Source organism: Manacus candei, unplaced genomic scaffold, assembly GCF_025592945.1.
Source record: "Manacus candei isolate 608988 ecotype Guabito, Panama unplaced genomic scaffold, ASM2559294v1 h1tg000003l, whole genome shotgun sequence".
Lineage (NCBI taxonomy): Eukaryota > Metazoa > Chordata > Aves > Passeriformes > Pipridae > Manacus > Manacus candei.
The window spans coordinates 16,310,568-16,337,567 of record NW_026138051.1 but is presented as its reverse complement, the minus strand read 5'-3'; the positions used below and the strand labels follow the sequence as shown (position 1 = coordinate 16,337,567).

Here is a 27,000-nt window from a genome sequence, read left to right as displayed (position 1 = left end):
TATGATAAGATTCTTGCCTGTTTCATGTTACTTCAGAGAAGTATTTAATATTGGATAAGCTATGTCTGGATCAAGTAGCAAAACATTCAGAATTCAGAATTTAAAACACAAAGTAATAGTGATTTAAGATGTAGTAATATTTTCCATCGTGTAGCTGAAGCCAGAGATTTAATCTATCTTAAGCTGGTACTCCACAAAAAGTGGTAGTGAATAAAAATTTCTACCTTTCATTTTGTTCAATAACAACCATAATAAATTTCTGGCATCACCATGTAATAGAAATGGAGAATGAAAATGGGTAAATGTAAGAAAAGAGAAAAACTTCATTTTCCAGTAGGATTTACAGTTTGATTTTTATTTCTTCTGTGATTTTTTTTTTTCTTCCCATTTGCCTACTTTTGTTGGTTTCCTATAGTTTGTATTGATAAAAATATGGATTCCTAGTTCAGGATTTTCCTGACAGTGAATTGACAATTCCTGCTAATGTGTTGACTTTAAACTGAGCTAAGCACTGCCTGCTGGAGCCAATCCCTCCAAACTGTGTAAGGAAAGAGCCTGATTTGAGATCATCCAGATTTACAGTCACCAGGATGACCAGGAATGCTGCAGGAGGCTTCCTCAGGGTTTCCTTGAAATAAAAGGAAAGAGAGGGATGTGTGTGAAACCCCAGACCAACTGACCCCCAGCCTTGCCCAAATATTGGCCTTTACAGATGCCTTCACCAGAGCTTCTGAGTATCCCTGAGAAAAAAAGGGAATCCTACCCCTTTTCTTTATTTCTTGCAGCAATCTGATTTTTGGCATCGATGTGGAGAACTGTGTGAGGAGTTGCCAAGGCTCCCTTCTACTCCTGGGATTGTTTCTTGCAGGGGTCTAAACCATTACACATGAATTAGGTCGTGGATTTGTAGCTGCTGAAGAAATTGGGTTGAGCAGAACTCTGATTCGTTTGGGCTTTTCACTCCCAAAGCCTACAGTGAATTTGGCTGTTCTTTTGATATCCAGGATTTTTAGCAAAATATGTCAGTGAAGTCGGTACAAGAATTGCTGTATTTTGGCACTGAAACATCTGTAGCACTTTCTGTTGGACTCTCCTCTGTCAGCTCTTTGTCCTCACTCAGCTTTGCATCAGCTTTGCATCGTTGGCACTCGCTGAGGGAGGACATGATCAGGGATCCTGCTGTCCTGGATGAGTTTGGGGAGTTGATAACATTCCACAGCTGTCCTTGTGCCTCAGAAAACTGCAGTCTCTTTATATATATTTTGTGTAGTCACCATTCTGAGGCGTCTGTGCCTGCGTGGGTTGTGATATGATTATGAATTGAATTAATGTGGAGCCCTATTACAAGGTGATCAGAGATACTTTTAGGGCAGGATTCATCTCACCCAACTTTGTCTGCCTTGCTATTACATGAGTTTTTGTCTGGCAAGTCACTGTCTCTCAATTGATTAGCTGAAGCAGACTCGTTATCTCTCTCTTCAGGGTTTCTTTTTCTTCACTCTTAAGACAGGGACAAGTGGGGCACATCCCTGTAGTACTTGTACAAGAACTTGCTTGGTGTGATAGTTTTCTTTGGGTTTGTATAATATCAAACTAGCTTTTAGCAGGTCAGTCTGTGATTAAGACTTTCCTGTGGAGAGTGCAAGGAGGATAAATCCTCAGAAGCCAGAGAAGGGAGATTTCAGTTATATTTACTTTTTCTAGTACTTTTGCTTTTAAGATCAGTCCTGGTAGATGAGATGTGGTTAATGCTGTTCCTTCCTTATTAGACTTCCTGACCTTTCTGAAATGGAAACTATAGGGGTCTGAAATGAGCTCCCTTCAACGTGCTCAGGCTCTAGTGAAGGAAATGATACGGATTTCCTGGTTTTCTTTCCACCTAAGAATCATTCCTTTTTCTTGGTGGCTTTGGGGTGTTGTGGTTTCTTTGTAGTTTTTATTACATTAAGAGTTGTTTCCCCCCCATCATCTTTGGCAGCAAGCTGATGGTTACTGCAAAAACATCCTCTTGGGAACAGGGAACTGGAACAGGCTCTTGGAGTCACCTCTCACTGCCCTCCAGCCCTGGGAGGTGTGAAGACAACCTTTGGTACTTAGTGCAAAAAGGAGGAATATGAACCCTAATCACACCAGCTCTCCACTTCTAAGAACATGTGTGCAGGGTGGATGTTATTTTGTTATTAGTGATCCTAGAGATGATTGTTCCTCACCAGAATCATTCCAACACCAAGATCTTTGCTCCTTTGTTATTGGGCGAAGTGATTTGAGAATTTAATTTGTGCTGGTTCTGCATTTTGGTTTGAGCACAAATCAAGAAGATTCTTCTAAATATGAATCTACTTTTGGCCTTGTGAATCTATTTTCTTTTATTGTCTTTTTAGCTGATTCTAAAAGTTATTTAAAATTTTTGATATGGGTTTCAGGATGTCTGGAATAGTGGGTGGGATGATGATCATCAGTTTGTCATCTCAGCAGCTCAGAGAGAAAACTAAGGATTATCAAATGCAGATTTCTTAGGGTATAGGAAGTACAGGAGTGCTTGGAATGCTTTGGCCAAATGCAAGGCACTTTTAAAGTCAATGTAACAAGGCAAATTCAGGGAACAAGTATCCTCAGCTTGGTCACTCTGGAGTGTGGAAGCATCTCATCAAACAAATGGGAGGTGTGAACATGGGGCTTTAGAGCACTTCCAGGTCATCCTTCAGCCTTGCTGCTTCAGAAATGACTGGAGGCTGTTGTTATACATCCTCATCGAGGAGAGAAGTAATGAGGCTAAGGAAAGATGTAAATTTGCATTGGCACAAAGAGCTAATTAAAACATCCCTGTTTTTTATCACTTTTATGAGAAATTCATCAGTAACAGCATTAGTGACACGTCTCAAGGTTAAGACTGTTGTGGAATGTGACAGCCAGGAACATGGACTTGTGCCTGAAAATGTGATCCATTCTCTCTGTGAGACCCTTTTCTTCCAGAAACCTCTTTAAGGTCAGGACTAATTTCCACCAAGCTTCTAGAAAATGCTGTTTATTACTTCAGTGGTAATACCACAGCTCAACATCTGTCAAAAGTCGAGGACAAAGTTAGAATGTCCTCACTTCCTATTATTCAGTCACAGGTAATGAAGGCAGAACTATATTAAGTCATTTACTTCATATATATGAATGTCAATTTAGGGGGGATGGCATATCATTAAATCAAATTTTATTAGTTCAGCAACTTGTTCATTTGTTATTAATATTGCTTGACACATTCCCTTACAAAACCTTCTTGGCTGCTGTGAACTCTTAAAATATTCATAATTTCAGCAGAGCTTTTGTCTTGATAATATAGTTATCTTGGAAAATTGCTGCTGAAAAGAGCTTGGAGTTAGAGACTGAGGTTATGGGAAAGCCCCTTGCTTTAGCCATACTAAAAATACAATACTGAAGTTACAGTGATGATGTGGTATTCCCACTGGATTTGCATATGGGATAGAATCTAGGAGGTTTGTGTCTCAGAATAGAATCTGGTTTGTGTCTCAGACATGCACTGTGGTGGAGTGGCAGTGATGTTTGTCCTGATTCAGAGGAGGACAGCTGGGAGTGAGATAAAAAGGGTGTTTGGATGCTCAGGGACCTGCTTTGGGTTGTGTCCCTTTTCCAAAAGGTGTTTGTGGCTGAGGAGATCTGTCAGTGCAAGTGAAGCTCTGACCTGTTCTGGGGAGAGAAGAGGAATGAGGTTGGAAACTTTCATCTCCCAACACTGCTTCCCTGCTGGCTACAGAGGAGACAAAGCCACCAAGTCCACACAGAGAAAATAAAAGAGTAGAGACAGCATGGAAGGGAGGAAAAAATGTGATATTGGGAAATAGAAGCTGGCAGTCAATGAAAGGAGTTGAAGATATAGAGGATTTTGTTAAGGGAGAAAAACCTGAGAGTTTTGTGATGAGAGGATACCTGTGGCAGGGACTGTTGGGCCAGTGCCAGTGGCTGGGTGTGGCATGGAGCTGCAGGCTGGGGATGGAGAGGATGAGGAGCAGAGAGCCCTCTGAATGAAGGGCCAGGAGTGCACAAGTGCTCTGGCTGCCAAGAGCCCAGCTGGATCCTGGGGCTTGAGTGTGTCTGCAGAGGGCTTGGATGGGACAGATGTGGATCCTGGCACCCTCAGGAGAGAAAAGTGGGAGCGAGGGAAGTACTTTGTGGACCTGCACAGCCTTAGCCAGAGGTCTGACACGAGTGGAAGAGTTTATGTCCAGTAAGTTCAATCCGCTTTGAAGCCTGGAATGGCAGCCAACATTTTTGGTGTCAATTGGTGCCTGGGAAACATTAATTCCAAGTGCTCATCCCGCCCCAGTTCCTGTTCATGCAGATGATGATCTGTAAATGCAAGCAGCAGAGTCTGCCTGTATTTGCATGTCAAACATCCATCTGTATCCCTGTGAATGTTGGAGTGACGCAGAGGAAGCTCAGCCGGGAAGCAACATTTAAACCCATTCTACTTGCACAGCCAAGCATTTAAAGGTCAGATAATGCCAGAGCTGAGGGATTAATTTTTTCAGAATAATCTGAATTCTCTCCTTTTTGTGTGTTTGTGCCTTCCTGCTGTGCCTGGTGGTTCTTAATGGAGTTTTTGTAGGAAATTTTGTAATCTAGCTGCAATATAGCTGAAGATCAGATTTGTGACATGTAGACTTAAAGATGCAAAGATAATCTTCAGTTTTCAGATAGAACTCTAAACTTCAGGCAAGTTTAGGCTGTATGGAGCTCTGAGCAACCTGGTCTAGTGAAAGGTATCCCTGAACACAACAGGGGGTTGGAATTAGATGATCTTTAAGGTCCCTTTCAACCCAGGCCATTCTCTGATTTTATGAAATGCTCTGAGTTTGGTGTTTTAGCATGTCCTCAAACGCATCCCCTCTGTCTCTCTCTGAACTGTGAGTGTGTGAAGATCCTTTTCTTCAGGTGCTCTAAACACTTTTTTTTTTTTTTTTTAATTTCTCCTGAAGGGCTTAAGAACCAATATCTGGTGTTTGAGAGTCAGCTTAGTGTGAACAGGCCTCGAGGATTATTCCTTTTCTTTATTTGGACTGAATAATTCTTAAAAAGCTTTTTAACGTCATTGGCAAAAATACCCACCTGATGGTTGTCCTTGTCACAAGTTATATAAGAACTGGAAAAAGATCCAGTGAGACTGAGCCCAGTGTAATAAATCAGAGAGGTTTTTGGTGGAGAACATGGATGAATTGATGTGTGTATTGAATAAAATCACATTTAGGAAAAGGCATGGATTCTCTGCCTCCTTCTCTCTGTCAGCCAACCAGTCAACTTCTTCCAGATCTTTCTGCTAAATATTGCTTTAGATGGAAAATACCTTGTGTTTCTTTGAAAAAACAAACCCAAACTTCTTTGGTTTCTGTAACAACCATCACTTGGACTGAGGCTGTGGATGTTGTTAAACACTGGATGTGTTTAAGCAGATCTGCATATGTAACCTGAAGGTTGTGATAGGAGCAGAAGTTCGTGCTGCCTTCCCCAATTAATCAGAGAATTTCCACAGAGAAATGAGTTCTCATTTCACCTAATAGTGAATATCTAATTTCCTGGCCTTGCAAGTTGCTCTGCCTGGGAAGAGAAGCCCTTGGTGGTTCAGATGAGGTGTCTCAGGTGCAGCCCTCTCTGTTTGGAAGGTCGTGTGTGAGTTCACCTGCAAAAACCTCCAGGAGTCAAACAATGTTTCCTTACTCAAGGCTCCAAACCTACTTGAGCAGTTTTTGTCTATGCCCTTGCTCAAAGCACACATGATTTCTGGTTGTCTTTTGCCTTTTCTTTGCCCTTCCTTGCAGTGTTTCTGTCCTTTTTTTTTTTAGCCTTATATGTCACACAAGACATCAGCTCTCGCTGAGCACAGTCACTGTTGGCATTTATCTCCACTGAAAGGCACAGAAAATTTAGTGGGTTCCTTTCAACATCTAGCACAGCAACATTTGAAAATTGGTATTTATCCCTGCCTCACTTTGATATATTGATTTTTCTTTTTTTCACAAGTCACCATTCTGCAACAGAGATATGAATGTTGTATAGCTTTTACTAGTCAAATGAGGTACATTAAAAGGTTATTAATTTGTCTTGGCAGCTCAATTCTTTTGAGCAATCAGATTGTTCCACTGACTTTGAGGTTTTGTCCTTTAGATCCAGATTCCACGGACGTTTGTACCTCAGATTTGCTGCTGTGTATAAGCTGCTGTGCAACTCTGAGTTTAGTATTCTATGTGCTTTTAATTTTAAGGATAATTTTAATTAGGAAAAACATTCACTACTTTCTCAGGCCCTGAATCAAAGTGATTTTGCCCAGCTGGCTGTCAGTGGGCTCCAGCACTTCGTACATCAGTGCTGAGCTGCCCAAGTCAGGAGTGGTCAAAGCATTTCCACTGAGCTGCTTTCCTGCTTGTTCATCCCTAAAGCAGAACGAGCAAGGCTGCATTTTCCTCACAGAGGGGCTGGTTTTGCACGTCCTCATCTGTCAGGAGAGTGACCTGGGGAGAGCAGTGGTGTTTGTGACAGGCTGGACTGGCAGGGCCCTCCCCATGACCCCTCCTTTCCCAGCCAGGGTCCTGCTGTTCCAGCCAGATGCCCTGGATTTTCCCCTGGGAATGGTGATGCAGCAGCAACAAGCCCATCATCTAGTCAGTAATAAAAAACATATTAAAATATATGAAAAAGGAGAAGTGAGTAAATGTAGCTTAGGGAGAGGTTTATGAAAAATTGGAAATTACAGACTTTTAAATTAGAAGTCACTTTTGTGATGGATAGCACTTGACAAAGTTATTGTCCCTCCAGTTCTCCCTGTGAGAGCTGCCCTGTCTGCATCATTCCTGCATAAAGGGCAAAAACTTGTGCCTTCCCTCCATTTATTCCATAGTAGTTTTTTTCAATAATGGTAGTATTTTCCAATATCTCTGGCCAATGGCAGAGGAAGGGACAGATCTTTATGTAACATGGCACCAAGTTTGTGCTTTAATGTGAACCAAACCTGGCATTTGTTGACACCGATGGAAAGACTCATTTAACCTCAGTGGACCTTTATTTGTCACAGTATGGAGCATCCCTTTTGTAATGTTTGCTCTGACTTAATTCCTAAATCTGATTTTAGCCAGTGTTACAGAGAACTTTTTTAAGATGTTGGTTTGCTTTTCTATTTCAATGACTCTTTTCCCAATTATGCATTTCTGAAAATAAATATTTTCAAGCTAACTGGTTTTTGTTTCCTGCCCTTTCTCTCTAATTTTTTCTGCCTCCTTTCTCTTTCACATTTACATGATTTAGACAATGTCTGATTTGCAAAATCATCAACATGGTGAGTCAACATATCAGAGTTGCTTACTTTTCCTCTGCTCAGAGAGAGAGAGTTTTCCTGGTCCATGTGGATTTATTAAACTTTCCTTTACTTAAAAATGGAAAGAGACAGGATGGAATCACAGAATTTTTTAGGTTGGAAAAGACCTTTAAGATCATCAAGTCCAACCGTCGGGGTTTTCAGGTGAATGTGGTTTATGGGGTGTTTTACCCAATTTCTTTCTACAAGGCCATTTTCTGAGCGTGTGGGTTCATGTTCAGCCAGTGCTGCTTCCTAACTGATTCAGTCAGCACTGAATGGAGAACTCTTTTGTTGGGTTGTGCTCTGTTAAATAATACTGAAAGACTGGGAAATGTCTTCAACTCTCACTGATTCCCTGTTAAAGTGAGTCCTTTAGCCAAGTTGGGTCGGAAAAATAAAAATTCTTCCACCACCCACCATAATTTTCTTGTTGTGGGTGTTAAGCTTTGACTTTCAAAATAAAAAATATATGTGTTTAAACACTTCTACTTGAATCAATTTATTGCATTCTGAAGGATATATAGTTTAGTTATAAGCTGTACCCAAGTAAAGAATGTGCAGCAACAGAACTGCAAGTTTGTGACACTGATAACAGTGTAACTTGGGAATAGGGGTTTAATTTTATTTACCTACATCTAAGCAGAGCTAATGCCCTTTACTTCTTTGTAGTTGTGAATCTTAACTACTTTAAGACTTACCTGTAAACAGAAATTATGTCAGGAATTGCATAAAGAGCACTAATGAGGCCTGAGTGGCTTGAGGAAATAAATATTTCATTTGGGTTTGGCGAGTCAACACGATCTCATCCTGTACCCTCCTAATTGCATCCTCGATATTTTCCTGCTAAAAACAATTAGAGCCGTGACAACGAAGAGCAAAGCTCCTGAAGGCTGAAATTTTGCTGGGTGACCTCTCACACTGCAGTACCTGGCTCCCAGAGAGACAGAAAAAATACCCCAGATGGACAAATGTCTCTCTTTGTGGATGTTTATTGGGTGCTGTCAGGCCCTGAGCCAGCCTGGCCCTTTAATGACACATCCCTGGATCCTGGTGTCAGCTGCCTCACTCTTTGCACCAGTAAGTAAAGCCTTCTAAAGGTGCCCTGGGGAGCTATTACAGAGCAGGACCAATAATACAAATTTCATATTTTTGCTCTGCTGTCAGACATCCTCTCTGGCACAAGGGCAGGTTTAATACTTCTCACTGTGCAGTTTTCATGGCATGCCACGTTCATTTGGGTTTTTCTAAATCTCTCTTAATACTACAAATGCTTATTTGCGGCCACTGATTCTAATTTTTTTAATTAATTTGCTTTACTTCAAAATAATTTATTACCTAGTAGCAGTCTCAGTGATTTCTTCTGAGTTTTAGGGAAATGTTCACTAAAAGCAAATTTGGAATATGTAGGGTTTGGAATTTTTGCTCTAAGAATTGTTCTTGGGCAGGCAGGGAAGAGAAATGTGTAATGGCTTGGAATTTAAATGTGAAATATTAATTGCAGAATTTTCAGTGAACAGCCTTCAACCAATCCAAAATGAAATACACTTATGTAAAATCATTCATGAGGTTATTTGAAATAATGAGCAGATGCAGAGAAATAGTGTTCTACTTGCAAACCATTCCAGAGCAGAGAAAAGGTTTAGGTATTAGTTGCAAACAGATTGCTGAGTTGAGCTTTAAAAAACACAAACACCCCCAAACCCCCCCCAAATTACCTCATGCTTACGAATTACAACATGAAATATATATTTTTAACACTGATCTAATTTTGCATGGGGTATAAGTGCCTATAAAGCTGTGAACACGACTTGGTAAATGATAAATGAGCTCTACCTATACCATAACTTAGGACTTTCACTTTACAGAGTAAGTAATTGGATCATGCTGAAAGAGAAGTTAATTAAATGAAACTGAAATATATCCCCTTGTATTTATGAACAGAAGACAAACACACACTGTTGTGTTTTATTCAGTTCTTGTGTCTCAACTGAATTATGTTGTGTTAATTGAGACTCACAGTGGTGATACCCAACATGCCAAATACAAGGTGTCAGATCTCTCTTTCTCCAATATTCTGGAGAATGTGGCCAATATCAACTATTTTTGCCTACAGGATAGTTTTAAATTTCATATATTTTACATTTTCTGACTTGAATGTCCACGAGCTGGTTTGGTTATTCTGATAACTTCTCCTACAACATTTACAAATTCATCTCTGGGCACTAATCCCAGCATTCAGTCAGGCCAAGGTCTTCCATGTCAGTAATGTGTTAATGCTTTCTATGACAATTAAATTAACCAGTTTTAATAGATTGAACTTAATCACTTCATATTATCTAAGAAGGTGTGTTTAGAAATGGAGTAATAGATAGTAATGTAATTTTCTAATCTGTCTTTGGTGAAATTCCTACACTGTCTTGTTTAACTCATTTAGCATTCCTTTGCTAATTTAGAGGAATATAATTCTGTTCATCATTGCCAAACTGTACCATCTGGTTAAGTAAAAGGACCTCTGTGGCTCAAAAAATGTAAGAACAACTACAAAGTTCTCTTTAAAAACATACTGAGGCACATGACAGAATTATCTGCTTCTTTAGATTAACAACCCAGGAAATGAAGACAACATCAACTTTTGCTTTATTTCTGTTTATATTGCGTTTGTGAGAACTTTTAAACAGACAAATGAGAACAATATTGTTCATGTGCCTGTTGCTTTCCTTTTCTTTAGATACATCGTGGCCTTTTAGAGCCTGGCTGCACATTTTCTCCCTAATTGAGCCCCACTGGTAACTTGCTGTGTGCAGAAATTATATTTCAAAGCTCTGTCTTCCTTAAGTGCCCAAGCTGGTTACTTCTGTGCTTTCTGGATATCTGTAGTTTTATGGATCTTGGGTTTACTTGCACCAAATAACTGAGGATCAAAGTCTTTTACTCACTCTGCTTGGTAGATGAAGTTATTGAGGGTGAATTTTGTAGGTCTCCAGAAAACCGTGTGCATATCAGGCTATGGTTGATCTGACAGAGTCCTTGAGGGAACTCTGAGTAACCTCACATAGCTTTTAGTACTTTTAGCTTTTAGTACCAGAGCCTGGTGTTCAACTAATTGTTCTGGAAGCTCAGAGCATGTGTGGTGCAGAACCAGGTTTGGAGGAATGAGAAGTGTTTCAGCTGATGTTCATCGGCCCCTTCTCTGGTCTGAGAAACAGAATAATCCATTTTTTCCCACCTGATCAATTCTCAGGGAGAAACAGAACAATTCTTTGTGTATGGGCAAAGTTGGATTATTAACTGAAGGTGTTGGAACAAAACGATTTGTATGTTGTTGAGACTCAGAAAACTGGAAAATTTGACTTTGGGGGGAGAATTGGCAGTGGGTGTAGCAGAGTTAGTGCAGGTGGTAACTGAGCCTAAAAACACTCTTCCCAATCAGTGATAGCCACACTATCTGATTTGATGAGTCCTGGAAGACTAAGTTCCAGGAAGAATAAGTTCCCAATCATAAGATAAACTTATATTTAGGTCTTTGTGACATCAGGAGAAAAAGCTTTTCTATAATGTCACTCTCTGTGCTGTTTCATCCTTCCCTGGTCTCCTTATTAAGTACCATGAAGGTGTAAAATCAGTACTAAAATGTTTAAAAATGTTGTAAATAACATCAGTAATATAAACTTTCCTCTTTAGCAGCATGTGCTGTATTATGTAAGTTAAATTACCACTTTTTTGCACATTTTCCATAATAGCTCCAAACAAGGAAGTACACTTGTATTTCCAAGAAATTTCTCTATTCATGAGTTACAGAACTGGGGTTCTTTTTTTTTCCCTTTTCTCTACTCTCTGAATATGCATTGTTGGCTTTTCCATACAGGCCTGGATGATTGCCTCCAACAATACATCAAAAATTTTGAAAGGGAGAAGATCAATGGGGAGCAGCTGCTGCACATCACTCACCAGGAGCTGGAGGAGCTGGGAGTCACTCGCATCGGCCACCAGGAGCTGATCCTGGAAGCAGTTGATCTGCTCTGTGCTTTGGTAAGTGATTTCTTGCATCACTCACCTTAATCATCTGGGTTTATAAATCTCCAAACTACATAAAAGTAATGTGGAATGTTCTCTCCAGCTACAGTGGCTTTGCTTCACTGAAGGACAGGCATGTCCTGGCTTCTCTCAGCTGTAGAGGAACTATAATTTAATGATTTTATGGTTGTGTGTTATAGTCTTTTATTGCTTTTTCCTCTGAATTTCTTGCTTCTGCATTCAAATTCTGTTGACTATCACTGCTGGCATCCATATGGTCCTGTAATTATATGCCATATGCCCTGGTATTTCACGGACATTTGCCACACTATACTGAACCAAGCAGACCTGAGTGCTTTAACCATGCCAGCCTTCAAAAGGATGGTACTACAGAGCCAGGAGGTAATGCTAATTAGACTGGAAGATTGTTTAAAATGAGCTTTAAGACAAGACTGGAATGGTAAAATTGACTTTATCTAAACTACAGACATGTGTGTCAATTAAAAGTTAGGTTTGGGGTTTTTTTTAGCAACCTGCAAGCATTTGGAAGAACACTGTTTTTTCATATTATTAATCATTAGGTTATTAATTCAGTTAGCCTCTTAACAAAGTATTTCATATCAAAGAAATTTTTTCCTCTGCTGTTTAATTCCTACCAGCTAATAAAATGTAATGTATTAACTCTAAAGAAAAAATAACTCTCTTCTGTTTGGGTAGGTGAATGGGTGAAAAAATATAGTAAAAGTCAACAGTAAATTTATGTGGGTAAATTGTATATGACAGTCCCAGTATTTTATTTCTTTATTAGGAGTTCTGCTTTTGCATAACTAAGTTATCCTGTGGGATTTTGATAAGATAAATTGCCTCCAAGAGGGAAATTGGCACTTTAAAGTAAGACAGAAAACAAACGAGGTAAAATGCACTTGATCTGAGGGAGAAAAAAAACCAAACAACCCAGTTTGAAGTACCTCTTATTAGTCTTCTTCTTGAATGACAAAACCCACTCAGTGTAGCTCGAGATCTGTCCTTACAAGCTCCAGAACACATTTGTCAGAGCAGGGGATGCTCGGCCTCACCACAGCTGTACCTGTGGCTGGGCTGGGCTGCACCACCAACCACCGGCTGTGCTTTGGAAACATCTGAGCTCCAGCTCCAGAGTTTTCCCTCTGAGACATTGTGTCCCACACGAAAAGAGCCCCAACACCCCTGGTGTCACGTTATGCCACCTCAAGAGCAGTGTCACCGTGCCCTGACAGCGGGCAGGAGCAGCAGAGCCAGGAAGTTTCCCCTGGACAAAGCTCCCCTTCAGTCGCTGTGCCCTTTGGGAGGACCCTTGCTGGGCTTTTTTATGAGGATTTTTTTTCTCTTTTAAGTAAAGAAAAATGTACCTCTTGCTGCTGGTCAATAGTGCAGCTCTTACTGTGCTGTCTGTGACCTTCCTCTTTCTTTTGAAGCAGGATGGGGATTTTCCAGCTCCTGGTATCATTTATTCAGCCTCCTGCCTTTAAGCCCTTACCCTCCCTTTCTCACTCTGCTCTAAAACGCCTTTTTCTTTTTTTCTCCTGCTTCTAAATTTTTCTTTCCCTGCCTGTTCTGTGTGCTTTCTGCTGAGTGAGTCTGGAGCCTGGGGCTCTGCTCTTGGGCTATTCTCTTGCTTCTGACATTTCTGCCTTGCTGCCATGCACAGCACATCCTTCAGTTCTTGCAGGATCACAAGGAAAAGTTTCACCAGACTAAGTATAATAGCTATTTTAAAACTATAATAATTTAGAAGAATTTGAATCCATCCAACCAAAAAGCATTATTAAGAATTTCTCTTCAATCCTTTCAAAGGATGGCAATTATTGGATGGTAGAAGATCTGATGCTGCCTTTAATAATTGAAATACACTTCTAAAATATCACAATTGTATTCCTATTTCGTACTAAATCTTGAAACATTAATATATTATTATGATACCTGACTGCTGGTGACAAGTGAAAATTGTGAACTGGAGCTCCTCACTGTTATAGATTTATAGATTAGTTAGTCTAAAAAAACCAGAGGAAATACCTTATTTTAAAAGTACTTTTTAAAAGGGGTATGGCAGTATCTGGCTTTTGTTTATGCCACTAAACAGAAATTAACATACAAGAAATTATTAGAACCAGAAGGTCTTAAGGAGCGTGTCATTTTACCCCTGATTCCCTGAGGCACGTTGTATTAATGCAGTTTATGAGCAGCTAAAATAGAGCCCCAGTCAATCCTTTAAAGCACCATGTGTATGGGCAGAATGCAGTGAATGGCAGAATGCAGTGTATTTGTAGATTCATAAATATATATACTTTAAATTTTTTTTTTCAAAGCTTCTTATCAAAAAAAAAAAATAAAAGAGGGGAAAGAGCAACTCCAACAACGTGTCCAAAATCCCAGCTGTGGGGAGTGGGTGCCAGCAGGAGCAGAGTTTGCTCTGTCCCTCTGCCTGTTCAGCACAGCCTGAGCTCCCAGTCCCCTGCTGGCAGAGCATCCCCTGTGTTTTGTCCCAGTCTGGATCATGGATAGCCCTGTTCATATCCACACCCACCAGCCCTGCTCTGAGCTCTGCCTGTCCCCCCTCGCTGGGGCCACGTCGATGAGCAGCCATTTATTTGATTTTTTTTCCAGGTATGGATTTCTCCGTGGATTCCTGGTTGGCAGCTGGCAGTGCCAGGCTCCATGACCTCTTTCTCCCAGGCAGTGCCAGCAGGATGTCAGGGAGCTGGGTTGTGCAAGGCTTGGAGCAGGAGCAGCTCCAAAGCTCTGGAGGAATCTCCCAGGCAGGCTCAGGCTCGGTGAGGATCAGGAATTGTGGGCATGATGCTGTGCCATGTTTTCCACTTGTCTTTTCTGAGGGTCTAGGATTTTTTGGGAGTGGGGATTTGGTGGGGTTACACACCAGGGAGCAAGGCTGCTCTTCTGGCACAGAGATGCAAACCCCTGTGCAACACACACAGATCCAAGTGCTGACCCACAGGGAGGGTTCTGAGGGCAAGAGGAAACAAAAAGAAAGGAGGCACCTCCTGTGTTTTTTATTCCCTGTCCCAAACCACCTATTAACCAGACTCCAAGTGCAAATTATTAAACACAAACTATTACACACCTGCCCTTGCAATGATTTTATGCCCACTTTTCCCAAAAAAACCCCTATGAGAAACAGAGACTAATATTATGTCTTTGTTAATTGATTCAACCATCATATTATTTTGGAATAAAATCAGGAGAGATACTACTAATATGTAAAATCACAGATCATCATTTTTCTTTTGAAATAAAACTGAGTTCAGAGCTTAGTGAGAGATGGAGAGATATTCCATCTCCTCAGTGTAATGAGGAACCAGGCATTACACATGAGAATCTTATGCAGGAAAGATTCCACACTGGAAGACAACCTGCAGTAGGAAAGAAGGAAATACAAGAAATGTAAATAAGGAATAATAAGAGTATTTGATACACCCATAATAAGAGAAGTGGCTGTATAGGGATATAGAAGCATATGGATTTTACCTTAAAACTCAAAAATAATTTAAAATGTTCAAATAATCTCATTTATGAAAGGGTAAAATCAAAGTGCAAAAGTTGAGAGCAGTTTTCTCTGTAGGAAAGAAAGTACAGGCACTTTCTTGGGATTGCTCAGGGCTGAATTTATGTGCTATGAAAGGGAAAGTCATAGGTAAGCCTTACTTTCAGCTTCAGTTCTTTGACTGTTCTGGAAAGACACTTTTGAGTTGGGTTTTAATTAGGAAGAAAATTGGGAATGATGGCTGTGGGGGGGAAAATCCTACCTTGAACATCAAAGTCCTTTCTTGCTGGTGTGGTCAGGAACTACAATTATTTATTTGAAGTGACCTAAATAACATATATGGACCAAAAAGTGTGGGCCACTTTGGATTTGGACTGTAACTTTATTAAAGTTGAAATATTAATTGGGATATGTATTGGAGGACTTGTTGCACAGAGGCTGAATCTGAAGAAGCAGTAGGGACTGGGGAAAATCACTTTTTGCTAGAGAGTAAAGGATACTGGAAACAAGAGGAGGAATGTTTTTGAGGTCAACATGGGTTGCTGTTCAAACCTGTGCAAGTAAATTTAATTTAATTAGGGCAGTATTGGAGTCAGTATATTGGTAAGGTCTGCACGAATTAAAACATAAACACTCCAGTGGGAAGGAAGACTTTGATAACGAAAGGAAGAAAAATGAATGGGAAATGAAATGAATGCTCCAATGGAGATTGTATCTCCAGTAATTAAAAGTACTCTTAATTCCCAGGCATTTAACTAGTGCAATTGGGCCCTGTATTGTGGAGAGATTTCAAGGGGAAAGAAAGACTGGAAACTCTCTTCAGATCCTTCACAGCTACAATCCAGGCAGGGTGGATTTTCCAACAGAAGGAACAACAAAGTCACTTGTGGGTCAACATGTTTGTGACAACTGGCAGGAGTAGAATTTATTTGCATGCTTACTATTTTTTTTAAAAAATAACGTATAGGGCATAGCTACCAAAAAAAATCTTTTTCCTATCATTTTTCTGACGTATTTCTTTACTAGGCATCTCTCTAACAAAATTACAACAGCAATGGGAATTTGTTGCTCAGCTGGGAAGCAGCTTGCAGGGATTTATTTTGGAACATTCCATGCTGGAGATGGAGCAGCCAGTCTTTCATAGGTGTCTCTGTATCTATTGATGAGGTTGTTTCTTCTGAATTAAAATTATTCAAGTTTTTTTCACTTTAATACTACCTTTTAGTGACCATACCTACAATGATCTCTCTTGACATCCTTTTAATATTTCATTCTGCTAATGCACTTTTTGATTTATCAATTCTGGGATTATATTGGGAAGTATTTTTTCTTACTTTACCTGGTTTGTAATCAGATTTCATTTTTAACAAGTCATTCAATATGTCAAATACTTATTTTCCACCCATATTTCAGAGATTATTCAAAGGTGATTATACTAGACTAAAATCTTCATTTTATATATATATTGATGCTTGAGTATATGAACATAAATCTTCTTTCTTTAGAGTGGAATGCCATCCCTCTTAGTGAGAGATGGAGAGATATTCCATCTCCTCGGTGTAATGAGGAACCTGGCACATCCATTATTTTTTGGCTGTACAAACATCTATGCATCCAGAGAGCTTTATTAATCTCAATTGGAGAAGAAGTTCAGCTTTTGGCAGTCCAGTGCTATTTATTGTGTGGTGCCAAAACATTGAATTAATAGTATTGAATTGAGTTAGTTAATTATTGCACATATTAGAAAATTGTGGATCATCTTTTGCTTAGTCTAATTAGCAGCCTCATTCTTTCAAATCATGCAGTTTGGAAAAATAACTTATTTTAAGGGTTCTCTGTTATTTTTTTTTCTTTTTAAAATCTGTCAACAATTTTGGCATTTTCAAATGTCTCTTAAGATGAGGGCAGGGAAGGAAGGTGATTGTACAAACAGAGTAGCCTGAAGTACTGCTGTTCACAGGTATTTTGCACATGTTTGTGCATAATAGTTTTGTCTTACTGGGAAGAGGCAAGAATTCCATGGTTTTGCTAATCTGGTGTGCTGGAAAAGGAGAAGTTTGGATGTAATTCAATATCATTTATCTTGACTACCTACACGAGTGAAATCCTTCCTCTCTGAAATCCCCCAGTGCTCCCTCACCAGAAGTTAACAAATGAGAGGAAAGAGTGTTCTGTTTTTCCTGTCTTTGGGTGTAGCTGAGAGATGTCTTCTTGTCACACAGTAATTCCACTTCAGAAAACGGGGAGAAACATGTTCTATTCAAAGTGTTAAACCTGTTCCAAGGCCTGTAATTTCCTTCTGCAAATGTATCTGTTTAAGCACCAGTGAGAATGAGGATCCCGAGCCATTGCAGGCTGGGCTGGTGAATGGGCTGCTCCAGGAGCTCCTGCATGCTTCTGAGAAATAAATGTGCTTATTTCCATTTATAAATGTATAAAAGAATCCCTTTACAATAACCCAGTGCTGTATTTTATGCTGGTTGTGTGTCTGGGTAAACTCAGTGGTTTTCAGTCACTGAGCACTGGACCCCTTTGCCTGTTCTGAGTCCCTGTCCCTCCCTGGTGGGGAACAGCACACCTTGACATGTCCAGTTAAATTGCTTTGCTGCTTATTAGGCCAATGCAGCTGCAGAAATTTATGCAAATGAGTAGGTAGGTAATGACAGGATGTTAAAAACCACACGTGTCTGACACTGTAGACAAGGGCAGCAGGGAAAACACTGGCTCAAATTCTCCAGATAGTGTCAGAATACATCATAATTTGTGTATATCTTTGTACCCCTGGTTTAGGGGACGTGAAGTGAACATTCCTTTCTGACAAGATTTCAATTTCTCTCGAGGTTTAGAGCTGGGAGACAGTGACTGTGTCTGTAATTTCAGCCCTTTTGGATGTCTGGTTTCTCCAAGGCTGATCACAGTCACTCCTGGGGATAAAGGAATGGACATTTTCCCTGCACAGGGATAAAAGAAAAACCTACAAAGCAACACCATGTTCCACTCCATGGTTGTTTCTGCTGGAACCAGCTGCTGGGACGTTGCAGGGTGCAGTGTTAAGTGACTGTTTATTGCTTCTTTTGCTTTGATTTTTCTGAGTTTCACAGGAGTCCTTTCCTGCACAGTTGTCCAGTTTGCCAAAACCAGTGGAGACAGAAAGCAGGACAGCAAACTTTTGTGTTCTAACCTTAATTTTAACCTAAATTGCTCTGTCTGAGCTCTCAGACTCAGACTAACCAAAATTTGGATATTGATTTGTGTGCACAAATGTGGGCATACCCTGTGGTCTCCCAAGGATGCTCACCTGACCTTTGTGGAACAATTAGAATTGACAGATCCAATTAATGGATATGAATTACTGCTTTCCCTGGAATCTCAATGTGAAGAGCATGGAATAGCCTGCCAGTGACACATGAACACATTGTGCAGCAGAGCATTCACACCCTCTTTTCCATCTTTTTCTTTCAACACTAAAGGAGTCAGAGAGAAGGATGCTTGTAATATTTGCATCCTGTCTCATCTCCTACTCATGATAAAATGTGTTGCTGGATTCCTACATTACTTTTAATCAAACACATGCTAATGTTACCAAATCTTTCCACAAAATGAAATCTTGTGAGAGATTCTCATCACTGCTCCCACAAACAATCTCTAGGAGATAAAATAGTCCTTTACACTTTTTATTTTTTCCATTTCTGGATGATGTTTGTGGGGCACTTTGAGGTGAGAATGCGTTTATCTTCCAACAGGGCCTTCAGAAAATGGTCATTTAATTTAATTTATCCTTCCTGTTTGAATTCTTGATCATGAAGGGGAAAATTATCAGTGGTGAGAGTTGCATTTCAGTACTGGCAACTTTTCAGTTCTGTGTTCTGTTGTCTTGCATTTTATTGCTTATTAGATTATTACAGATATATGAGTCATATATATGTGACTCATATATATGCTAATTCTTATATATAACAATTCTTATTACTGACTTCACATCACTGTCACAGTGAACAGGGCTGGGAATTGTTGGCCTGTTCTCATTTTGAGATTTTAAAATGCCAGTGCTCTGTTCAGTAAAGCCTAAAAATCCAGATCTTGTAGTTTGCTGTGGTTTCATAAAAATGCCACTAAACCACCATCCTTTTGTACAGGAGTTAAACAGAGTAATTTTAAGTCCTGATTTCTGGAGTGCTCAGTGGTAACATTTCCACTCTGATTCTTCTATTGCAAACACAGAAATCAGACTTCAACCAGGGTGTATGAAAGGAAAACATTGCTTTTCCAAAGCCATGGCTTGCAGCTCAGAGGGCTTTGTGTTTTCTGTCAGAAACCTGTGTAGGGCTTGGGTCTATTGCTGCATAACAACACTTAATTGGATGTCATTGCATTAAATATATAATTTATATCCATTAGCCAGCTGAGGTTGATAATTTTGACTTGGTGTGCTTTATTAAAAGTCTTTACCAAAGCTGTTTGAACTCCCACACTTATGTGGGTGTGCCAACCATCCAAATGGGAGTCATTCCCAAAGCAGATGAGGTTTGCTGAGGTTGTGTTGAATGGATAAATATCTGTGCATGGCTCCTGGTATTCCAGTCACTCCTGCTTGGGTTGTGCCAGGACTGAATCCCTGAGAACTGGATGGATACAGGCACTGAGAGGCACTCCATTGACTGGATCCAGCTAATGGGATATTGATTCAGTCCTAGGTAATCATGTTAAATAGGAAAGGGAAGGTACATTAGATTAAAGAGGATAGAAGATTCTATTTTTGGAACAAAAAGGAAGAATAATACACACTATTGTAGGAAGAGATTAACTTCTCCCCTTTCAATGAAAAAAAGATATTCCACTAATAGTAGATCTAAATTCCACTGATAGTGGATTTAAATTTCTTTAAAATAACCCCAAAGCTCAGTGATACACAGAAATTATTTTGGTTTGTTCATGGATTCAAAATCCTAAACATCAAAGAAATTGTCTCCAATGATCCACATGAAGTGCATTGGTAATTTTTTAGGCTTTTAATAATTGCACTGTTACTTATACAGTATTTCAAATAATTAGCTATAAACAATATTATGAACAACTAAAATTAGCATCTAATTTTTTTTCCTAAGATTTAAATTTTGTTTTCTGCTGGAAATGATTATATTGTATTTATGGCTCGTGTGTTTCATTTGCAAAATCTTCTTTCCCTTGCAGAAAGAAATAGAGCACTTTTTCTTTAAGATCCTGATTTGAAATCTGCACTAATAATAACACTAATAACATATAATATGCAATGAGTGTTTTATATTATGTTATTTGTTGCTACTATGCAATACCGTGGAGATTCTCTGTGCCAAGGACATACAGGGAGTGGGTTAGTGTAAGCTAAAAGCTATGACATCTTCACCACAAAAAAATTGCTTTTCTAATTTGCAAGGAGCAATTTCCTTCATAAATTCCCAGTGAGATATTTTTCATGCTGCTGTGTTACTTCATCAATGGCTGTGAGGTGCCTGAATTCCTGAGTAATTATCTGTGATCAGTTATTGTCAGAGATAAATTCATATGCATGCCAATAGATATGCATGCACATGCATATTCATGTCACTGGTGTTGACTGAGTTGCTTGAGCAGCAAATTCACGATAAAAATTGATAAATGAACTTTTTCGTACACTCATTAATGCCCATTCAGAAGAATCCTGTTACTAATTTGATTTCTAGATGCTTCTCTGAATTGTTATGAATACATGGAACATTTCTCCTGAATGACAGATTTTTTTTTTTATGTGCAACTAACATTTCTGTAGGAATCTGAGTTAAATGTCTCGCCCAGGTGAAATGGTCAGTGTTGACATTATATTTCCAAGACAAGCCTATCACTTATTCTCTGAACTTTGAATAATTCAGCACTGTTTAAAATTCTAATTTTGTGTTATGTACTGAATCTCTTCTCCTCTGTAATCTTGCATTTCTGCCTCATAATTCATTTCGAGAGGTACTTAAAAACATTGAGAAAATCAGACTTCCTATGATTAGATGGTTGGTTCTTACACAAAACTGTGATTATTATGGAGGCAAAGTTGAACTGGTTACAAGGTTTTAGTAACAAACAATGAAATTTTGTGATTGTTTAACAGCACATTACACATGTACAGCTTCCTTAGATACTGAGGAGAAAGGTGCAGCACATGCATAAAGATCAAAGAGTACTGGAAGGATGTATATTTTAGAAACATTTTATCCTTGAAATAAAGCCAGTGGAGTTCCCTGGATTGGCAGCAGGGACTCTAAAGAAGAATTTGGGTGTAATTTAGGTGTTCCTAAGAGAGACATATCAGCAGGAGCACACTGGGGGACAACATCACCAGGCTTGGTAATGACTAATGCAGACAGGAATTGCTAATGACTTTGAACAGTCAGCAGATCACAGCCAATCTGGGTTTTTGGAGGCAATGTCTCCTAGTCATCCTTTGCTCTTGTTTGTTTATCCTGGTATCCCCAGTCAGCACATTGCTCAGAGTTTGTTTTCCCACACATATGGAAGAGGTCAAGCCACCAGGCTGCCTGGCTTGCACATGTTCTTTAATTGCAGCCATATGCAGATCAGGCCTTCCTTAATGCTGAAATAAAATCATTGGAAACAACTCATCTTGGGATGTGAAAAGAAGCCACAAAACAGCCCAACTCCCTTTATCCTCTTGGATAAAGGCACAGGTCTTGCCTTTGTGCCTGTCAGAAAGGAAGTGCTGCCACAGCTTGATTTTCCTACTGGTGTTTTTGCTGCGAGTTGACATTGAGGCTGTTAAATATGCCCAGATGTCAGGCTGGCAGAGGCCAAATGTTGAGTGGATGGTGCAATGCATTCACCACTTTGCCAGCGTGGTTGTGAGAAGGTTATTATGGTTATGAAAAAGTTATTGTGGTTCTGAGAAGGTTATTATGGTTGTGAGAAGGTTTTGTTATTTGATGCTGCTGTAATATTAAGGTTTTGCTCAAAAAAAAACCCATGAGAAAGCATTGAATGCATTTTGAAATGGAGACATTTTTTAAAATGCAAATTCACTTCCTGGGAGTTTAGATCTAAACTCTTTGTGAAGCCAGAGCTGAGCAGAAAATGTGAATTAGAAGCAGAGTGGGAGAGCACTCAGGAACAGCTCTGAGGGAGAGCACTCAGGAACAGATCCAAGGGATGCTGCTGAGGTTCACAGGAAAACAGGAAAAGGGCTTTCTCAGATAAATTAAAGCACTATTCCAAGCACAGGTTTGGGTCAGTCTCTCCTGTTTCTGAACCTGATGGTTCAATGCCTCCACAGAAATAACTGTTAGTGGTTCAGGTGTGGAAATGATGCTGCTCCACTTTACAGCTGAGATGAGACACGAGCTCTCCTTTCAGAGGGAATCTCTTCTCTTAAAAGTTTCTTTTCTTAAAGCTTTTGAGCATGGGCACTGCATAGACAAATATCTGGTTAATGTTCAGGTATTTAGGCTCTTTACAAAGAGAATAAAATTCAAGGACTTGCTGAATGAGTAATCTAAAACTGTGAAAAATGTAAGAAAGTTTCAGATGTTGAAAGAATTAATAAAATCTCTTGAAGGGGTGGGGAAAAAAGGAAGAAAACAAAAAATATATGGGAAAAAAAAAGTAATTAAGGTATTCCTTAGACATGGTCAGCTACTCAGAGCAGCGTAGTCTTGAAAAATGTATTTGTATTTATCATAAAGTGAACCTTGGTTATGTTGAAAGTCTCTCAGAGCAGCAGCCCAAGCCATCTGGGATCAGATAGAGTGATCACAGCATTTTTATTTGCATCAAACTACACTGCCTTTCTATTTTATGTCATTATGGCAGTCAGCAGTTGTGCATAAGTGAGTAGCAGACTCTATGTTTTTACAGGTCTAAACCCAAAATGCCATCGATGATGTGTCAGGATGTGCTGGATTGCACTGTGAGGGAGAACTTGAAATGCATTTTCTTAAAATGCACACTTTTCACACAAGTATCTTCATGAAATCAGTGGTTTTGATTGGTTAATGTCTGTGCTTTGTGTAAGGGTTTTAAATCTCCTCACACCTTTTTAGGTTTAGATCCTTGTCCCCCAGTAATCTGTTCTCTCTCTCCATAGACCTACATAAACAAAACACTGGGATGTTCCAGTTTATTCAAGCTCACCCAATGAGGGAGAGTGTTTGGCTATTACACAATTTAAATCATGTTGCTTCATTAGGATTAAGCAGACCAAGAAGGCTTTATGCAGTTTGTTTGGAGATCTGTAGCAAGAGCTGCAATGTAAAAGCTACTTATAAAATGTTTAGGCAGGAGATAAGAAATCCGGTTAATTCTTGATCATCCTAATCATTCCCTGACAGAAACTGGTGCACTGGGTAGCTTTAGGCTGGCCTGGAGTGGGGCAAGTCTTGTGTAATCAGTGATCCTTCTCCTGAGACCCATGAACAACAAATCTGCTTCTATGTCTATAAATTTAAAAATTTAAATACCATTTTCTAAAAAAAGAAACAAAAAAACACAAACAAACAAACAAAAAACCAAACCATATTTCAGATGTTGCTCTTACAGCCTGAGTCTGATTTCTAAAGGAAAGACCATCCTGTTCTAATTCTTTTCCGAAATAAACCTCACATTTTTAAATAAAACACTTTCCAGGGCACCTTAATTATGCTTGATGACATTTATATGTATTGATTACAATGCAAAGGCTAAAGCTCCTTCAGGAGGTAAAAACTACAATGCAAATGTTAATTTTTTTAGTAGGTTAAAATATTTAATCTTAATTCTAGATCTATTTAATTTATCTATTTACAAGGTAATGGGAAGGTATGTGAAGTGTTAGAAGCACTGTGACAAGTTCCAAATTATAGACTCAGGAGACAAAGAATTGTGACACAATTGGCTCCTGCAAGGTGGGATAATTATAATGGAAAGGGAGAACAAGGGGGAGGAAAGCTACACATAAAAAAGCATTGAGGTGTTTCAGATAATAGACTCTGATTTGTAGTATGATGTTGCATATTTGCATAGAATTACCATAGTTATTAATGATTTCCAGACTTTTATTTTTATGAAACATCACCTTCTGTGCACGTAAACCACGTTATAATACTGCAATTTAACTGAAATGATAGGCAAATGTTATTAAAGATGGGGAGAAAGATTGGGTTTATTGTATGGTGTTGCTAATTTACCGATTTAGAAGGAGAAGAGCTTTTAAAGAAAAAACTGAAGCACATTTGGGCCATATTTTAGGGCAACTGCAGTTCTGAGCCATTAAGATGAAAAAGATTTTCATAATACTTTTATAAGTTTCAAAACAGCAGTGCTAGGATTTTATATAGACATAAAATACATAAATTATTGAATATATTAGTGTATAAAGTGCGTGAACTGCATCTGACACGGAGTCTCTTTAATACAACTTACACTGCTTCTTTGATGTGTTTTGTTTAACTTTTCAAGTGTTGTCAAAACATGCATTTGATTATAATCATTGTCCCATTTTTTTTACCCTTCAGGAAATATCAAGTTTTAGATTCCAGGTCTCTAGACCTGAACTTCTTTAGGACATGAACTTGTGCACTGATTCATAGGATCACTAATGAAAAACTTATTTTACCTACTTCTTCAAACTGCTATTCATGTAAAGGACAGCCAACCTGTAAATTGTTTTTAGAGAGGAAAAACTACCACACCTTAAGGAAATGCACTGCCTCACATACTTTAACTTCATACTGGTTTGATACCTTAAATTTAAAGTTGCATCAATAAACATCACCACAAAATTGTAATGGATCTCTGATGAAGTCAAAGAAATGTTTAGAGAGACAAGTGTTTTAGAATCAGGTTTGCACTGTGTTATCCGTTAGGCCCTTAACCTTTCAAAACATACCTCCAGGAAGGAAGTTTTATTTTAAAAGTGTGTTTTGATGGTTTTCATTCTAGTTAAGTGTCAGGACTCTTTATGCTAAAATCATAGTCCATGATTGTTTGGGATTTTCGGTTTTGTTATTATTTTTATTATTTTATTATTAAACAGGCTGTGTTTGCCTGGTTTTATGAAGTGCTGGATGGCTCCATGATACCCCAAACACTGTCACTTCCATGGCAAAGAGAAGGAGCAGCAGCCACAGCAGTGTACACAGAAGGGAGGGGTGGGATCCCATCTGGCACGTTGTGTTTTCCCAAAGGGGATTCCAAAATCCCAGACCTCCTTTGGGGATTTCTTTCCAAGTGGTCTGAGAGCCCCAGGGAGGCAGGTGGGAGAGGTGATGTGCTGTGGGACCTGTCCCTGTGAGTGCAGGGCTCTGGGGACCAGGAGGGAGCCTGGAAGGACCAGGGATGAGCTGGAGCATCCCTGCAGAGCTGCTTCAGCTGTGCAGGTCCACAGCAACTCTAAGTCAAGTATGGGTGATTTCCAGTGGGTTGAAAACCAGGCTGAAGAGGGGAAGATGTGCCTGAAGACGGAACTTTTAAATTAATTTCCTGACCCTGCTCGTTGCACGGTGGTGCCAGGCCTTGGGAAGAGGGCACAGCACACAGTTCTGGGGCAGTTCACAGGTAAATCAACTTAAAGCAAGTGGGAAATGAGCCCTGAGGGGGAGTGGAGCATACCAGGGGGCCAGATGTGCTGCTTTCAGGGTGGGGAGAAGCACTTTGGGGTGTTGGGGCAGGATGGGACTCATGGGGGCAAAGGCTGGGTGGGCACACAAAGGGTCCAGAGCTGTTTGGGACTGGACCCGTAAATGGGGGGGATTCCAGCTTGTGCATCAAACATACAAATGGGAGTGTGGCACATGATTTAGGTTGTGGTGTTTGAAATGCCTTGAACATGGTGAATTTTATGTAAGATGCCTGAATTTCAGTCAGGGTTGTTTCCTTTAATCTCCTTGCTCAGATCTCCTGCTCTGCGCTTTTATTTCAGTTGAGTGAAAATTTTAAGTCTCAAAGCATCACCTACTGAAAAACTGTATATGCATCCACATGTTTATACATATTTATACATGTATTTATACATATATTACTCTGACTACTTACACGAATGACAACATAAAGAAAAATTACTATAATTAAAAAGAAATCTGTTTTTAAGATAAGTTAAAGTCATTACTTACGCAACATAAACTATTTAGCTAAAATTATATCCTGTGTCTATTAAACTTCGATGTGCATACATTATTTTTATCTCTGTATGTCACATTACAGCAAAACAATTTGAGTACCTGTAAGAGAAGATGCCGGTGGGGAGGGGTTTCCACAAAAGAAACAAACTCTTCTTATATTGCAGGGATTTCTTGCTCCACTTTTGATCTTCGGGTGTTGCTGTCTACAAAAACATTGATTAGCACTTAACTTTTTTCCCCCATTATACTTGTTATTTTTTATCTTGATGTTTGCTACAATAATTTGACCTATTTTTGTCTTGGTAGCTAAAATTTTCCTGGATTGCTTTATTAGCATAAAATCCTAATTTGTGATGTTACTGCACACCTGCAGTAAGGTATGAAAACACCTGAAGCTATTGCTGAAGACTTTATTCATTCCATTTCTTTGAATGTAAAAAACCTCATATCTTATATTGTTAGATGGATTAAAAAAATTGGCTTAATTTTCTCACTGTCTTTTAAAAATGGAATTTCAAACCAGGACGTATGTACAAAACAGGCAGAGTGTTTAGCTGGAATTGTGACACAGACACAAGGTGGGAGGGTTCATGACCACTGTGCATTTAGCTATTTCTTCCTTTTTGATTTTATGACATAAAAAGGAAGAACTATCTGTCTGGAGGCAGATTTCCTATTTTTCAGTTTGCAGTATGCATTTTTAATTCTATGGAGTATTCAACAACTTATCCCTTACACCACATCTTCTACTCTGCACTAATAAAAATAACAGCCTGCTTCAGGTTGCTTAGAAAAAAAAAAAAGGCATTTTCCCCTGTCTCCTGAATTCTAGCATTTCTGACAACAGCCACCTGTTTTCTGTACTTCAGAAAAGCTGATCAAGTGTGAAAGCCCTGGAGGGGACCTGTCCTGTCTGTTCCCTCACCACCTACAACAACCCCAGTCACCAGGAACAGCAAAACAGCAGCTCAGCCTGAGTAGGA

The 27,000-nt window shown here is 39.4% G+C and overlaps 1 protein-coding gene across 1 annotated transcript in view; it reads left to right on the top strand.

The window, feature by feature from the left end:
• Nucleotides 1–27,000, top strand: part of LOC127470455 (connector enhancer of kinase suppressor of ras 2-like) — a 169,022-nt gene that overhangs the window by 53,690 nt on the left and 88,332 nt on the right. The window contains exon 2 of the mRNA XM_051785997.1: nt 11,220–11,383. Within this exon, the coding sequence (XP_051641957.1) occupies nt 11,220–11,383 (164 nt within the window). The remainder of the gene's footprint in view (nt 1–11,219; nt 11,384–27,000) is intronic.